The 16990-nt window shown below is 42.0% G+C and overlaps 1 protein-coding gene across 1 annotated transcript in view; it reads left to right on the top strand.

Moving 5' to 3' along the window:
* The first annotated feature begins 8537 nt into the window (after positions 1–8537).
* The window catches only part of LOC147436302 (BRISC/BRCA1-A complex protein), a 36813-nt gene continuing 28360 nt past the window's right edge, over positions 8538–16990 (top strand). The window contains exon 1 of the mRNA XM_086489235.1: positions 8538–9006. Within this exon, the coding sequence (XP_086345361.1) occupies positions 8608–9006 (399 nt within the window). The 5' untranslated portion in view covers positions 8538–8607. The remainder of the gene's footprint in view (positions 9007–16990) is intronic.

Here is a 16990-nt window from a genome sequence, read left to right as displayed (position 1 = left end):
CAAGTGCATCATATACATCAGCATCAATAATAGGTTGATCTGTAACATTTTTAGAAACCCCCGTAGGATGTACATTTGCCTCATTGGAATTTACATTCAAACTTCCACCATGAAAGGAGGCAACAAAGTGTCATAAGTGTCCTGTGAGCTTACATTACTATCTCTAGTACATGACAGCAAGAACTGAACAGAATCTTCTACAAACACAACATCCTGTGAGATCAAGATATGCTTTGTTTGCGGATGATACAACCTGTAACCTTTGCTTTCAGTACTATAACCAACAAAAATACATTTGATAGCCTTATCATCCAATTTTCTGTGATGTGTTTGTGGCACCAATGCATATGCCAAACAACCAAAAACACGCATGTGCTCAATAGAAGGCTTTCTATCATGCCATGCTTCATATGGAGTAATAGACTGAAAAGCGTTTGTAGGACACCTTTTTAGTGCATAAGTTGAACACATGATGGCCTCAACCCAAAATGAATGCGGCAAAGCTTGACTTTTGACCATACATCGTGCCATTTTTGTAAGTGACCTATTTTTCCTCTCAGCAACACTATTTTGCTGAGGCGTATAAGGCACTATACATTGGTGTTTTATCCCATGACTAGCCAGATTTGCATCAAATTCATGAGACATATACTCCCCCCCTCAATCGGAACGGAGGGTACCCATAGTACATTTTGAGACATTTTCAGCCATAGCCAGAAATTGTTTGAAGCACATAAAAACTTCCGACTTCGCTTTAAGCAAAAATACCCATGCATGTCTGGAGTAATCATCAATGAAAGTCACAAAGTAAAGGTAATTGCCCAAGGACGGAGTTTGCATGGGCCCACAAACATCAATATGCACAAGCTGCAACCTGCATGTGGCCCTAACTGAACCATCCTTTGGAAACTTTGAACACTGCATCTTACCCAAAATACAGCCTTCACAAACATGTTTGACAGGTGCTTCAAGAGGCAGCAAAGAAGCAACCATATCTGATTTTTGCAAACGTAGCAAACTGTCAAAATTCAGATGTCCAAAACGTGCATGCCAAAGTTTTGCATTTGAAATAGCCTTAGAATCCACAACTGCATGTGAAAATTTTTCCCACACTTGTCATAAAAAGTGAGCTTATACAGCTCACGACATATACCAAATGCAACAATTTCATCACCAAAATTGAGATCATGTATTGTGCATCTATTATCCACAAACTTGACTACAAGTCCAAGTCTAGCAAGTGCAGATACATACAAAAGATTCTTCTTGACCCCAGATACAAGTCCAAGTCTAGCAAGTGCAGATACATACAAAAGATTCTTCTTGACCCCAGGTACATAAAGTGCATCTACAATTGTGAAAAAACTACCATTCGTAGCAGTAAGCACAATCTTTCCAACTCCCTGAACCGGATAAGAGGCATTGTCGGCACAAGTAAGTGAATTTCCATAAGGGACAGACTCAAGAGAGGTGAAGAGATCATGATGTGAGGTAATGTGCTTTGTAGCACCACTGACAAAATACCACACATGTGAATCTGTAGCAACTGACATGCATGCATCATGGATAACAGGATTATAGGTACACTCTGCACTAAAAGCCCATTCTGCATCAACATCAACATCACAATGTCCTTTCACAGAAGACTCAACAATAGCTGCATTTGTAGTGGAACCAACATTAGTAGTGTAACCAACCTCTTTGGCCTTCAACTTAAGACACTGCTTGATCAAGTGATAATTAGCTTTACAATAATGGTAACGCATCTTCTTTTTTCCCTTATCACCAGAATTCCCAGATGAATTGCTTCGAGGAGAAGCATTAGAAACAAGTAATTTTCCACTCATAGAAGAACCATGACAAGTGGCTGCATTACTGTTACCATCTTTTCTTTGAGTGCAATAAAAGCCTGTTCAATTGCACGCTGTCTAGTCCCGTTTTTTTTGGAAAGTGACTCTTGCAACAACAATGTGCACAATGCATCAAACTTGACAACTTCAGGATTTCCTTGGATCATGAGTCTCCAAGTACTAGCAAAACTCTGGTAAAAATCTGGCAAGGCATCAAGAACACTCTGTACAAGGGAACTGTTTGAAATGACTTCACGTGCAGAAATAAGTTGCTCATTGATATCCTTGACACCAGCAAAGAAAGTGTCCATACCATCTTCCTCATGCATAGTTTTTGACTCCAGCTCTTTACTCAACAATGCAATTTTTGCCTCATTGCGACTTGCATAAACACTAGCTACAATATCCCAAGCCTTTTTTGTAGATTTCGTTAACGAGTGTGGGGAGTAATAGTGCGCTTCACAGACAACGCAATCAATGCATGAGCATACACATCTTTTACATCCCAACGAGCTTGCTCAGCCATAGGCAAAACAACTCTAACAACAACAATCCTTGCAACAAGACCCTCTCAAACTTAGAGCCTTCCCAAGAATTCTCTACCCTGAGTTGAGTATCATAATGAGCCTCCATTGCAAGATGTCATCTAATGGTGTGCGATAAAGCAAAAATGGACACCACTTGTATCCTCAGAATCAAGACGTACATCAATGCCTTGCACAATGTTCCAAACACCCTTCGACACAAGAACATGTTGCATCATATAAGCCTACATAGGGTAATTGTCCCCATCCAATTACCAACAAACATCTTGAACACATTTGTGTTGTTGTCAGCCATGGTAAATGTTGCACCTGATGTGAAAATTTTTCGAAAAGAGGAGAAAGAAAGTGAAAAAAACACATGCTATATAGCACAAACCGTAGAAGATTGTAAGGGACCTATTATGCTAAAAACGGCACTAACAAAAATTTTGCACAAAATGACAAAATAGCATGTGCAGTACTGCCTATGTCAAGTGTGAATGGTGGAGAAAAGCACTCTTTGTGGGAATAGCCTATAAGGGATAGGACTTTGGCTGCTTTAAATTTTAAATGATCTTTGGAGGGTTTGGGGTCTAGTGACGTTGACAACAAGGCTACACTCAGTCAAGACGTGGCATGAGTTGGATGGTGAGATAGTGCAACACACGGGGTAGGTGGACAACGCCGAGCAAGAAAAGTTCATCAGGTTGCTGCGTTTTCTATTTGTAAAGCATGAGATAGTGCTACTCTCTTGCTCGTTGCTATGCTAGCCTTAACTCAATTCTTTGAAGACGGTTGTAGCATTTAAATTGAGGCTAATTCCTCTTGCTACTGAATAATGCACAATTAAGTCACTCTGTCTATGCGAACTATGTGTCTCTTAAAGCTTGATGCCAACACTTGTTGCAATTATTTGCTCTTTTGAAGATTGTTGCCGAATGCTGCTGAACTAAATCCTTTGCCTCCCCTAATTAGCAAAATTTAGAGCCTTAACGCTTCATCCTCGAGTCTTTGAATCTCGTTGAAACAATCTTCCACGTTTGTCTGAAGTGCTTTTCCTTCTCCTTGTTTCACTAGAAGATCCAAATTCGGAGCCCACTCACAATCTCATCTTGTAAACCGGGTGCCACCGTTCTAGAACTCAAACATATCGACCTTGATTAGTTGAGGCTCAATAAAAAGTTCTTGATGGGAGCTACACACACAGAGTTAACTATAATAAGCAATGAAGAAGATAAGGATTACTTGTGATGTCTCATTAGACAACGCATTAAGCGGATAAACACACTATTTTTTTCTTTTAAATGCTCAATTAGTGACCTTTATTGAAAGCAGCATATACACACTAAGTAAGAAATAAGAGGGTGCTTAATGAATGAGCTTAGCAAGAGAGTGCTAAATGCAAAACACAAATCTAAATGCTAACTGGAAGGGACTGATTAAACTCAAAATGCACCCTAACCTAAGCTCTAATACCACTTGTGGGGATCGATGGTGGGTGCATTGAGCTCAAGGGGGCTTGAACCTATAGGTAGCCATAGCCACGCACACACACACACACACACACACACACACACACACACACACACACACACACATAGAGAGAGAGAGAGAGAGAGATAGATAGATAGATAGATTTTATTATCGTCCTCGGAGGTCAAATATGACCTATGGGACCAAAGTTACATGTGATGTAGTATGTGTATGGCTGATGAGTGACTCTCGATGCTCCAAAATTGTAGTGATGAGAGTCGCAATGGAGAGCCCACACTTTGGCTGGGAGAGGAAAGTGTGTAGGTCTAAGTTATGGCTAAAACTGTGAGAGAAGCAAGTTCGGATGTGATCAAAAGCTGAGCACTCTAGTAGTGTGTGGTACTCAGACTCTCGAACTTGCAGTGAGCATAATGTGCACAATCGATTTGACTCTTCTCCATTGCCCCAACGCCCTATCTCGCATCGAAGGAAATGGGAGCTAAGCCGAATTGCTGCGATAGTGCGTATCGCGGACAAGGGAATAGGCTCAAGCATGTAAGTGTGAGTACGGTTTCCTCTCTCAGCGAAGAACATGGTTTTGTAGTTGGGGGCAATATAGGTGGTGTAATGTATGAAGAGTGACCCACCGGATTTCTCCCAAGCCGTAATACATTGGCGTTGTAGAAAAGCTTCATTCACTTGAGAGTCAATTGAAGCATCATGTAGCAAGTGTAATGCATCCCATCTCCCAAACCACTTCTTTATGTCTTGCATCCATCCCGTGCTCAAGATCTTGCTTTTATGCGTCTTTTGAACTTTTTTGCTTGCTTCCCATGCAATTGTAGGAAGTCGATGTGAGGGGTTTTGACGCATCTTTATCATGTACTCCACAACCCTTTCCATGCCCATAACCTCAATTGGAAGAGATCCCGACTCAAGAAGTAGGAGCATATATGGTGTTTGTGTCTTAACTTGGAGAAAGTTTGTAAGAAAACGCTTTTGGACATTCTCAAACTCTTTCCAAGTAAACTTTGAGATGATCCCGCCCCACACTTCAACTCCATAAAGAAGAACCGGTGTCACCAATGCATCAAAAAGATACTTCTTGAGAACCCAACACTTGATGTTTCCCGCATTACACATGTTCTCAAATGCATAATATGCTCTCTGTCCCGCTTCCAAACGACGCATAGCACATTCATGCCACTTGTGATTGGATGGAACCTCAAGGCCAAGGTACTTAAAGCTCTCAACAACTTCAAGTGTCTCATTGTTGTACACAATGCATGGCTTCTCCTTATGGTTGGTTTTCACAAGCATAACCTTTGTTTTGGATTCATTTACAATCAGCCCACTATGCAAGCAAAAGTTCTCAAGGACAACCATAAGCTTTTGTGCATCTTCTAAAGTGTGTGCTAGAAGCACTACATCATCCGCATACAACAAAAGCATGATTACCGCATTGCAAATAGTGACCTCTTCAATGCCTTCTTCTTGCATAAAGTCAAGTACCATTTGTTACAATTGATAATTGCATAGACCAAAGAGAGTTGGTGACAATGGACATCCTTGTTTAACCCCAATAGTGCTTACAAAAATTTCTGAAATTTCTCTTCCCATGCGCAATTGACAAATCACCTTCTCATAGATTCGAGAAACTGCAAGCATAAACAAACTTGGCACTTGGAGTTCTTCCATCCTTCTCCACAAATTGTTACATGGAATCATATCAAAGGCTTTCTTAAAGTCCACAAAACAACAATACAATCGCTTTCCTTTCAACCGACTTTCCTCCATGAGAACACGAAGAGGGACAAGATGATCAATGGTGCTATGGCATCGACGAAAACCCGCTTGTCCCTTTGCATGCTTGTCATTCTCTTCAGCCCAATCACTCAATTTCATCTCCATTATGCACCCAAACAACTTTGCCATAAGAGACCCAATCATTATAGTCCGGTATACATAAGAGAGAGAGAGAGAGAGAGAGAGAGAGAGAGAGAGAGGTATACATTTTCAATACTCAATATACAAAGTGTACAATAGTATTTTTTGGCATAAGATATGTACATCAAAGCCTTTACTTATAAGGTTGGAAAGCTATCCGGCCCAGCCTTTTACTTACATAAAGGCATACAAAGATATAACATAATATCTCGCCACAAAAACTTATCCTCACACAGGATTTTCACAGCTAGGAGGTGTTGCACACACGGCCAAACACTATTTATCCTAGGAAAAGAGCTATTCACGCTATCACATGGATTTACACATGGAATTTGCCATACATGCACTGGCTGGATTAGGGGCAGTGCACACCTTGAGTTGGTGCATAGGCCAAATACCATATGCCCAACAATAAGAAGCACTCTTCTTTGCTTCTACAAACTATCTGGAGCGTTTTCAAAGCTTTGATACCATGGTTGGCTTCCTAGTATATATGTGGAGCATTTTCAAAGCTTTGATACAATTGTTCGCTTCCTAGTATCTTTCGACACTTTCAACATAACTTTGATTCATTAAATCAAAAATAGATTTAGGAAAAGAATTGATTGAATAATAACAACACACAAAGAGAACAACATAAATAAGAATCAAAACATAGGACACCATACTAAGTACCAAGCATCCCCCTCAATCAATATGATTGAGCATTTCCCTCCGTCTCTTTATTCATATCATGGAGCATGAATTATAATAATATAAATATATGAAAGATAAGAGAGCATGATCTATGCAATCAAGAGAGTGTAAGCCATGATTAAGATAGAAAAATAGCATAAAGGAGGACAAAAAAAGTGTATCTTCTGCATCCTTGCTGTGATGGAGATTCTGATGGCCTTGTTGGCTTTGAAAGGGGGTAAAAACGTCAAGGTCACTTGATTAGAATGCTTTTGGAGCTCTTGTCATCCTCGTGAAGAGTAAAGAAGCTAATTCTTGCTAAAAAATTGCAGTGAATACGAAGACTTGATTCGGGATTCTCTTTCTCTTTATGCATGCACCCAAAATAGAAGTGGTTTCTTTTCACTTAAACTCTAAGAATAGTAGTTAAATAAGAGTTCTAATTACATTGCTTCTTTTGAATGGTTTTTGAGAATAAAAATGAAAGGGAATGTGACTATGGCAAAATAAGAGTACGTGTACCGTTCATGATGTGGTTAGTATATTACGAGAGAGAGAGAGAGAGAGAGAGAGAGAGAGAGAGAGAGAGAGAGATTGACACTAATAAAAGTAGAAAAACATGATTAGATTAATGATAAGTTAGATCCACATAGTGGGTACAAAGTGGGCTAGATGACGGCTAATGAGGGGATACAAAGTGTGTAGCTTATGCTTCTTTTATAGGATAGAGGGAGAGAATCTCATGGTGTAGATGGAGGGCATCTGATGGTGTAAGCAATGATGTCAAATGTGCAGGCTTCTAATATAGAAGGGGTTCTCGCTAGTTGCTGGTGCTGTTTGTCACACACCCCAACATAAACATGAGCAAAATTGATAATTGATTGTTTAAAAGTATAGTGATAACAATGATGATCCAAAGAACAATGCAAATTATACCCTATCGAATGGAAAAGTCCATTATCTTTTCCACTGCAACATCAATCCAAGTAAAACTATCTATCTAATGCTAAAAACCTTTTCCCAGACAGAACCCCACATCCAATGACTATGGATGAATATTATAAAAAGATTATTCGTAGAAGTGTACATGCAATAGGCTTTTGTAGCACAAAGTATGAAGGAAACATGTACTAATTTTTTTTTTCAACACTATCAAAGTACATATTTTGATTTCCAGAAAGCTTCTATTCCCAAGCCGATAGCTTTATAATTCTCATGGTCTTTTGCACCTTTAATGTAGCCTTCATTCTGGGGTCAGTTTGCATTTGTAATATGGTTTGAAAGTATCTGTTGAAGCTTATTGGTGATACATTTACAATCATGGTAAAGGGTATTGCCAATGGATGAGCAATAGAAGCTAGGCCCGTGTCTATGTAGAGAGAAAGAATTAACTATGCACTATATGCATGGGAGATAGAGGAAAAGTCTCCAATCCTTTGCACATCAACGCTTGTCTACTTTATCACCTCCCCACTTGAATGATTTTGCTGAGATAGGTTGGACATGAACAATTCCTCTTTGCATATCAAGATTGGTAAGAAACACTACACTTGAGTCATCAATGCCTTTGTCCATCTCCACAATTCTTCTTCCAAAAAACAATCCCATAAGAGCGAATGTGTGGAGAGAGGAGGGGTTGCTAGCCAAAGGGGATACGACAAAATTGTTAACCAGAAATGGTCAATGTAGGAAGCACACGCGAAGAAGAATCCTGCATAACAACCATAGACAATCATCCACTATCTCACCACGCAAATGTTTGCCAACATCCGAATTGTGTAATGTCAGAGGCCTTCAAGATGCAAATGTAGGTGATTGCATCTGATGAACTTGGAACTTCTTTGCCATGCCAACAAATGCGATCCATGAGACATTGTTTTTGGACAAAAAGTCTGCACATTACTTCAAAGCATAATCAGATGTTCCAACCTTATCAAATTCTACCATTTGGCTGCATGAGCAACCAGAGTTGCCTTCATGCTCGTGGCGAACAAGATACATTGGTCATAAGACTCGTTAACATTTACTTTAGTAACACGTCTTGAGTTCAACACGTCTCTTGGGATTGTTTCTACGAGGTTAAACTTCTGTCTCTCTCTCTCTCTCTCTCTCTCTACACGTACCCCCGCGTCATCGAGATGTCAGGAAGCAATAGTGCAGCGGAGCTGCTACCGTTCCCGTCACCCTCACCGTCACCCTCACCCTCCTGCCAGCAATTACCGCAGGAGAAGAGCTCTCCCGCTCGTCATCGTCAACATCCTCAGCATCAATATCAGCACATGGTGGAGAGGGAGCCCCCTTTTGCTGCTGCAGATTACAGGCTTGCGGGCATGAGACACGACCTAGAAGACATCGTGATTTGTGTAGATGTAGATGCACAGATAGATGCAGACATGAAGGTTACGGGGGCCAAAGGCCATTCACTCTCACGGCTTGATGCCATAAAGCAAGCCATCTTCCTCTTCGTTCACTCTAAGCTCTCTGTGCATCCCCTCCACCGATTTGCTTTTGCGGGCATCTCCCAAGATTTCTTTTGGGTATGTATATTCTTTTACACAGGTGGATTTCATGCTTTCAGAGAAATGCTATAGAGTCCGCATAGAAACAGGAAGTGAGCGATCAAGGAGGTTTGAGGAGAATGAGCCAGCTTGATGAATTGATGCCCAGCCCCAGAAATGTGGTCATTGCTTGCAGCATGCCAGCACCACAAACAATTACGATGATGGAAAATCTGCTCGTTCAAGTTGCATTCATGATTCGATGCAATTATATGGGTCTAGACTGGCTCTTTACAAAGATTGCTAGACAATTTTTAAGCTCTAGGAATGAGAGGGTTATACTCTCAGTTTATTGTCTTTTTTAAGGCTAGGAACCAACTCTTTGCAAATCTTTGGCTCAATGATTGATCAGTAGGTATTTCATAGCTATTGCCCAAGCTATGTTTGAAAAACATGATAATCTTTCACGTTAGTCTAGACAAGCAATGAAGTTAAGGTCATATGGGGGTTGTGCTTGGAATTTTCTTGAAATGCATACTATATTCTGATTCTTATTTAAATTTGTAGGTTGTTCTAAAAACCAAGAGTGAAGAATGATTTTTTAACTTATGTCTTTGTTGTTTGTGCGAGTTTGAAGTTTAGGTGTTAGGTGTAGCGGAAGAGAACAGAGAAGGTTTAGCTTTAGACAATCACAATCCTTTAGGTTTCTTGACTTAGAGGGGCTGGAATAGGGAGATAGACTGAGATAGCTGAGAAAAGAGGTGAATGTTGTGTGCCCCCATGTGCGTGCGTGCGTGCGTGCGTGCGTGTGTGTGTGTGTGTGTGTGTGTGTGAGAGAGAGAGAGAGAGAGAGAGAGAGAGAGAGAGAGAGAGAGAGAGAGAGAGAGAGAGAGAGAGAGAGAGAGAGAGAGAGAGAGAGAGAGAGAGAGATGTTTTATTAACTTCTTAAGGCCAACATGACCTATGAGACGAGAGTTACATCATTGTGAATTTGATACAAGGTCTGGATAAAAAGAAAGAAATCAACTTAATAGAAACACTACTAGAGCTAGAAGAGATGGGGTATCAAGGGGTACATATACAAAAGGTGGAGTGTATCTCAAAAAACAGATACAAAATGGTGGATATGTGTATCAGAATCCGGAGATGGCTCGCATCGGTCGGTGCATGATTGTGTTGATGTCCTCCATGGTGAGAGTCTGCACAGGGTGTCTTCCATGTCTTGCCAATATGGATCTGATCCTCTGCTGCACATAGAAACATGGTACGAGCGTGAGAGTATGACTGCTGAAAACTGAAAACGCTGGTCTAATGGAGGTTCTGTCGCGAAGGTCTGCAAAAACAATGACGTGTCTTGCAGATGCAAAAACGCTAGGGCTGAAAATGGTCTTACTGTGGAGAATGTGCTAGCGCTGGGAGTCTTCTGCTTCTTGCTGTCGCCAGGCTCTTGCCAATGCAAAAATGCTGGCTGATCTGGTCCAAAAATGCTAACCTTCTGCTGTGATGCAAAAACGCTAGGGCTTGTTGGGGGTTCTACTGAGAAGTTGCCTGTTGAGCGAGTGCTCCTGTTGCCTCTTCTGCCAGAAAATGCTAGCGCTAGGTTTTCTTATATACAACTTAGTAAATTTGCCCTACCCAGTTTCCAATAAAAGTCACTTAAAAATAATAAGTGAAAAATGTCAAAAATAGGGAAAATAGGTCTATGCATTGTAAAAATGTTCTTGATGGGATCTGATGGGAATCTGATGGTCAGCCTGTGTGCAACCAGAGGATATGTATCTAATCTAAGTGTCTGGACATGCATGGTCTGCGAACAGACTCACAAAAGTGCCAGATCACTTCCTATTCTAGACTGACTTGACTGAACTGAACCCTGAACCCTTGTCATGCTGTAGCTTGTCCACGGACACATAGGGTTGGATGTGTCACGTGACATCCCCTCCTTTTCAAAGTGAGGTACTGATACCGAACTATATGGCGTGGAGGGAGATCGCCAACAACATCCGGAATCTTGGGAAGGACTCTTCGCCTGCCCCTCTGATGTGTGGGTCGTGCGGTACTTGAACTTCATAAAGGTCTGCAACGCTTGCTTCTTTGGGCCGCGCCGAAAGCGACAGAGTCATTTGTAGTTGCTTCAATGCATCATCTTTGTCCATAGTCATGCTTCAATTGTAGTTGCTTCAATGCTTCATCTTTGTCCATAGTCATGCTTCTTTCTTCTTCCAGAATCTCCATGGCTGAAAATTCCTGAAACCACATCCAACACAAAAACATGAACATACTTATTCCATGTAAAGTGATTGGAAAAAAACTCGTCTGTCGAACAAACTGTGCATGCAATGTAGATGAACATAGAGACGGAGTGCCAAACCGTTCACCACACACACGCAAACAATGAGATCGATTCTTGTCTTGCTGATCTAAATCAATCAACTGTGGCAATTCACAACGGAAATGCCCATGCTTGGTGCGCATACTTTCTTGTGTTCTTTTTACGATTGTGTCATGCTAAGGAAGAGACATGGAATGTGACTTCCTTGAATGCATACTTTTCAGCTTTTCATGAATAATCCGCATACATCCGTGCTCATTCATGAGTGAAACGTGCTCAACGTACAATATGTCATGCCTAGAAAAAGGGATCACATAAAGACGCTGACTAAAATACAAGCCTAGAAAAAGGGATCACATAAAGACGTTGACTAAAATACAGGAAATGATCACGAATGAAACACTCGTACAATGCGTGCTGACAAATCATTCGAACACATAGTACTTCTTGTAAGGGTTCTTTGGACCTAGACTCGAGAGCCAAGATCGCTTCTTCCTGAGGGGGTTCTTGGGACCTAAGCTCGAGAGCCAAGATCGGTTCTTCGTGGTTGATCGAATCTGCAATGAGGTTAGCTTCACTAGAGACAGTATCAACTAACACATCAACCTTGTGAACAATCACATCATCTTCATGCAAATCATCATGCCTGTCATTGTCATTCAAATCATCATGCTTATCATTATCATTCAATTCATCATGCTTATCATCATGCAAATCCTGTGTATCATGCTTTGGAGAAGAAGAGACTGAGAGACTCTTTCTCGTGAATCCTTTCAATCTTCGCCTACACATTAGAAATGAGAGAGGAAGAATGAACAACGTTCTTGCGATCCAATTCTGTTTACCTTGATTATCTAAGAGCGATTTTGGAATCGTTGCAAGGAGAGACACTCCATCTGGCTGCTTTTCATTGGACAGAGAAGTTAGAAAGGAATGGTGCAGAAATAGAATGAGAAAAACTATGGAAGCTATTGTTTTGAAAAAGAGCGTGTGGGTAAGCACCGAAAAAGAAGGCAGTAAAAGTAGTGGCCGAAAATAGCTTAGTGTTCATAGAGGTCGACTTGCGCAGTGATTATGTATGTGCGTGTTTGTGAGAGAGAGAGAGAGAGAGAGAGAGAGAGAGAGAGAGAGAGAGAGAGAGAGAGAGAGAGAGAGAGAGAGAGAGAGAGAGAGAGAGAGAGAGAGAGAGAGCTTATAGCCTCAGAGTGCTCTGTGCTGTGCTGTTAAGAGCTCTGCGCTGCCAGTCGAGAGAGAGAGAGCTTAAAACTCTGCGAATGGGCAGTGGACAGGAGCTTAAAGCTCTGCGTACCAGAGATTATGTGTGTGCATGTTTGTGTGTGTGTGTGTGTGTGTGTGAGAGAGAGAGAGAGAGAGAGAGAGAGAGAGAGAGAGAGAGAGAGCGAGCTTGCTTAAAACTCTGCGAACGGGCAGCGGACAAGAGCTTAAAGCTCTGCGTACGAGCAGCGGGCAGGCAGCTCTGCGCTGATTTTAGCTGATGAAATACTATATTAAACGTTTTAAAAGAGCCAAAATGACTTTTATGTGTGGGTGTGAAAAAAGACAGAATCGTCAGATTGAAATCCGTTTTCAAAGAGCTAAAATGACCTATGAGACCAGACCAATACAATCTTTGTGGATATAATCCAATGTCTGGGTGCAAAAAAGAAAGAAGTCAGATGAAAGGCTAAACTAAAAGATAGGAGTCACTAATGAGGGGATTTTGGTGAAACATGTTATGCTCAGAGGTGCTTTGGTTAAAATGTATACCAAATCTACCACTCTCACGAAAGCTCAAAATGTTTCGGATCAGCTTCTTACATAGAAAGTGGTCTCTTACAATGTGTTGGTTGTGGTTGCTACAAAGGGAAGTAGGAATGTCAACAGCCATTAGGAAATCGGCTGAGCAGTGAGGGTGAGGACAAGGCTCCATACCGCATGAACATGGCTTAAACATGCAAAGTCGAAGGACAGGTTGCATCTTGAAGGCTTGTGACCTTACGCAAGATGTTGACATGGTTGAGAAAATTCATGATAACATTGTTCGTCAGAGGCTATTGGAGAAAGATGTGCTTGCTAGTGCTTTGGTTGATATGTATGCCAAATGTGGTGTGGTCATGAAAGGACGGGAAGTTCTTCATGGGCTTCTTCTTTGAAATGTCGTCACTTCGATGTGTTGATTGCATTTGTACCTGAAGATGACAAGGTGTGAAGAATTTTGTTTTGCCAACAGAGGGATATATGGACAATACACCACGACAGGGCAATGTGGAATTACACGTCTTCATAAAACATCGGTAACGAGTTCTTCCTTGTACAATTGAGTATTTTTATAAATAAAAAAGTCTCTCCAACACTAAAGGAGAAGCATAAGTCCCCCTTCAACATTGGAGGGGATAAAAGTGGCGGGGGAATGGCACATTTCCTACGGTTTTATTATAAATGTGGAGAACGATGCCACCTCCACACCATACATACGTATGGTTTTTATTTTATTTTATAATGGGCACAAGCATCACAATGCACGAAATTCACCTCTTCATCTTTATTATATTGTGTTAATTTTCAACTCCATTCATCTTTTAATGCAAAATCTCATTTGTGATGCGAGGTCATAGAGAGCTTCTGGTGAAAGCTCCAAGGAGATATGCTAACGAGCCATCAACACAAACTATGCCATGAGGTACGGTGTACCACACCATTATCACTTTTTGAATTCTTACCATGTGCATAGTAAGGCAATCAAGGCAATCTAGTTTCTTTTCTGCGTACTTGCGATCAAATTCTTTGGCCTCCAAGCGTAATTGCTCGCGTTCACGCTCCATGGTTTCCATTCTTGCTTCGTGCCATGTTGTCATCATGTTTATCATCGTCTTGCACCAAGCCTCCATAGGATCTGGTGCAATCCTTGGCGTAGATGGGAAAGGGGGAGGGTCAGAAAAAGCTCCTAGTGGGGAAAATTCTTCTTCGCCTCTCTCATGCTCATCACCTCCAAGCGAAGTATCCATTCCGCTTCGAGTGATGACCATCCATTGAAGTCGACGGTTCTTGTGGTCTTGGGTTCTTAAGTTTACGAGGAACTTTGGTTCTTGGGGTTCTTGGGTTCTTAAGTTCACGAGGAACTTGGGTTCTTCTTTCGCTTGCAATTTGTGTTAGAGAAGGATCTTCTCTTCACCCGAGTTCTGCTCTTTTCCGCGGGCGCACCTCTTGGCGGCCTTGTGCTCACACCAAGGTTGCTTTTTCCCACCTCACGTCGATTGGCCGGCCGCTAAGTGCACGGTCCGCTCTCAATGGGTGAAAAGAGGCACAAGGGGAGGCTGGACAAGCCCTTCTTTCTTGGGTTTCTTGTCACTCTTCAAAAGCACGATTAGGAATCGACACGCCCAAGTGAACTTGGGTTCGTGCGACCTCAACAAGCAAAAAAAATTCTATGGTTCTTGTGGTTCTTTCCTTGAGTGATACAGAACACTGCCAAAGCTCTGATACCAATGTAAGGTGCAGTGGAAGTGAATGTTGTTGAACTTTGCTCAAGATGAGTGTTCCGAACTGTGCTCAAGGGTTCCTTTTACTTACGGAAGGGAGAGCCTTCTGTTCCTTTAGTGAGAGAGTGCAATGGACACAAACAAAGTGAATGGACACTGTAAATGAAGGTACATGAGATTGAGAGATAGAGAGAGAAGAGAATACGACACCAGAATGTTGTCAAACCCTCCTCCGAAGGCCCCACTCTCTATGGCGAGAGCGGTCTACTTATGATTGCACAAATCTCTACAATGCTTGGACTTGCTGACGATGTCGACGACAAGGCTGAAATCTGAAACTGTTAATGGTTGAAATATGCAAATCTTCTATCTGCTGAATTTTGACTCTATGTCGGTGATGATGTCGATGGTGACAATGCGACGACGACGCGCTGAAAACGCAGATGCTGAAATCTGCGTTTTCCGGGCTGAATCTGCAAACTACGCGGGATCTGACCGTGCAGCAAGGATTTGCTGCGGGAAGGTGAGATCTGCGAGGTTCGTGGGTTCTACTGGAGAGTCTGACTGCTAAAAACTGAAAACATTGGTCTAATGGAGGTTTTGTCGCGAAGGTCTGCAAAAACGCTGACGTGTCTTGCAAATGCAAAAACGCTAGGGCTGAAAATGGTCTTGCTGTGGAGAATCTGCTAACGCTGGGAGTCTTCTGCTTATTGCTGTTGCCAATGCAAAAACGCTGGCTGATCTGGTCCAAAAACGCTAGCCTTCTGCTGTGATGCAAAAACGCTAGGGCTGAAATCTGAAAATGCCAAGGGCTGAAATCTGCAAATCTTTATCTGCTGAATTCTATCTCTATGTCGATGGCGACGATGCGACGACGATACTGAAAATGCAGATGCTGAAATTTGTGTTTTCCGGGCTGAAACTGCAAACTTCGCGAGATCTGATCGTGCGGCGAGGATCTGCTGCAGGAAGGTGAGATTTGCGAGGTTCGGGGGTTCTACTGTAGGTACTGACTGCTGAAAACTGAAAACGTTGAGTGTAATGGAAATTCCGTTGCGAAGATCTGCAAAAACGCTGAAGTGCCTTGCAGATGCAAAAATGCTAGGGCTGGTTTCTGTCTTTTGTTGCTGCCGGTGGTCTTGCAATGCAAAACGCTAGGCTGATATGTTGGGGTTCTGTCGTTGGGCTGATGCAGAAGCAAAAACGCTGGTTGATCCGAGTTCTTGTCCAAAAAGGCTAGCCAATCTGCTCTGGAGCAAAAACGCTAGAGGTCCTTGGGGTCCTGCTGAGAAGTTGCTTGTGAGCAATGCTTTTGCTGCCTCTTCTGCCAGAAAGTGCTAGCGCTAGGTTTTCTTGTATACAACTAGTAAATTTGCCCTACCCAGTTTCCAATAAAAGTCATCTAAAAATAATAAGTGAAAAATGTCAAAAATAGGAAAAATAGGTCTATGCATTGTAAAAATGCTTTTGATGGGATCTGATGGGAATTTGATGGTCATGCTGTGTGCAACCAGAGGATATGCATCTAATCTAAGTGTCTGGACATGCACGGTCTGCGAACAGACTCACAAAAGTGCTAGATCACTTCTTATTCTAGACTGACTTCTTATTCTAGATCACTTGACTGAACTGAACCCTTGTCATGCTGTAGCTTGTCCACGGACACAAAGGGTTGGATGTGTCACGTGACAGGCCACTGAACTGAATCCTTGTCATGCTGTAGCTTGTCCACGGACACAAAGGGTTGGATGTGTCACGTGACAGGCCACTCCCGTTCTCGTTCCGGGTAACTATGTCATGAAGCAACGTCTTAAGCAAGTTGGAAAGAAGCGTCCTAAGTTGTCTTTCAGAATGTATGGTCCATTTCCTTTCTTAAAAAGATCAATGAGGTTTCAATGAAATTGCAATTGCCTAACTCATGGTCAATGCACAACGTTTTCCATGTTTCTTGGTTGAAAGTGTTTCAGGGAACACCTCCGAAGGACATTTCCAAAGAAGAAGAGCCGCAGATCATCGATGAAGCTGAAGTCATGGAGCCGGAGCACGTGTTGCTGCATTGGTTTCACCATGGCTCAAAGAAGCAAGTCAGACAGTACTTCTTGAAGTTCAAAGATCGAGGAACCCACGAGGCAGTGTGGGTCGATGAAGAGTTTTTCAAAGATTACCCAGAGTTGTTGGCAGACTACAAGGAAGCCATGCAGCTCAGTACAAG

The sequence above is a fragment of the Adiantum capillus-veneris genome, chromosome 18 (genome assembly GCF_014529385.1).
Source record: "Adiantum capillus-veneris isolate H3 chromosome 18, ASM1452938v2, whole genome shotgun sequence".
NCBI classification, from domain to species: domain Eukaryota; kingdom Viridiplantae; phylum Streptophyta; class Polypodiopsida; order Polypodiales; family Pteridaceae; genus Adiantum; species Adiantum capillus-veneris.
This window is presented reverse-complemented; position numbering and strand designations above follow the sequence as displayed.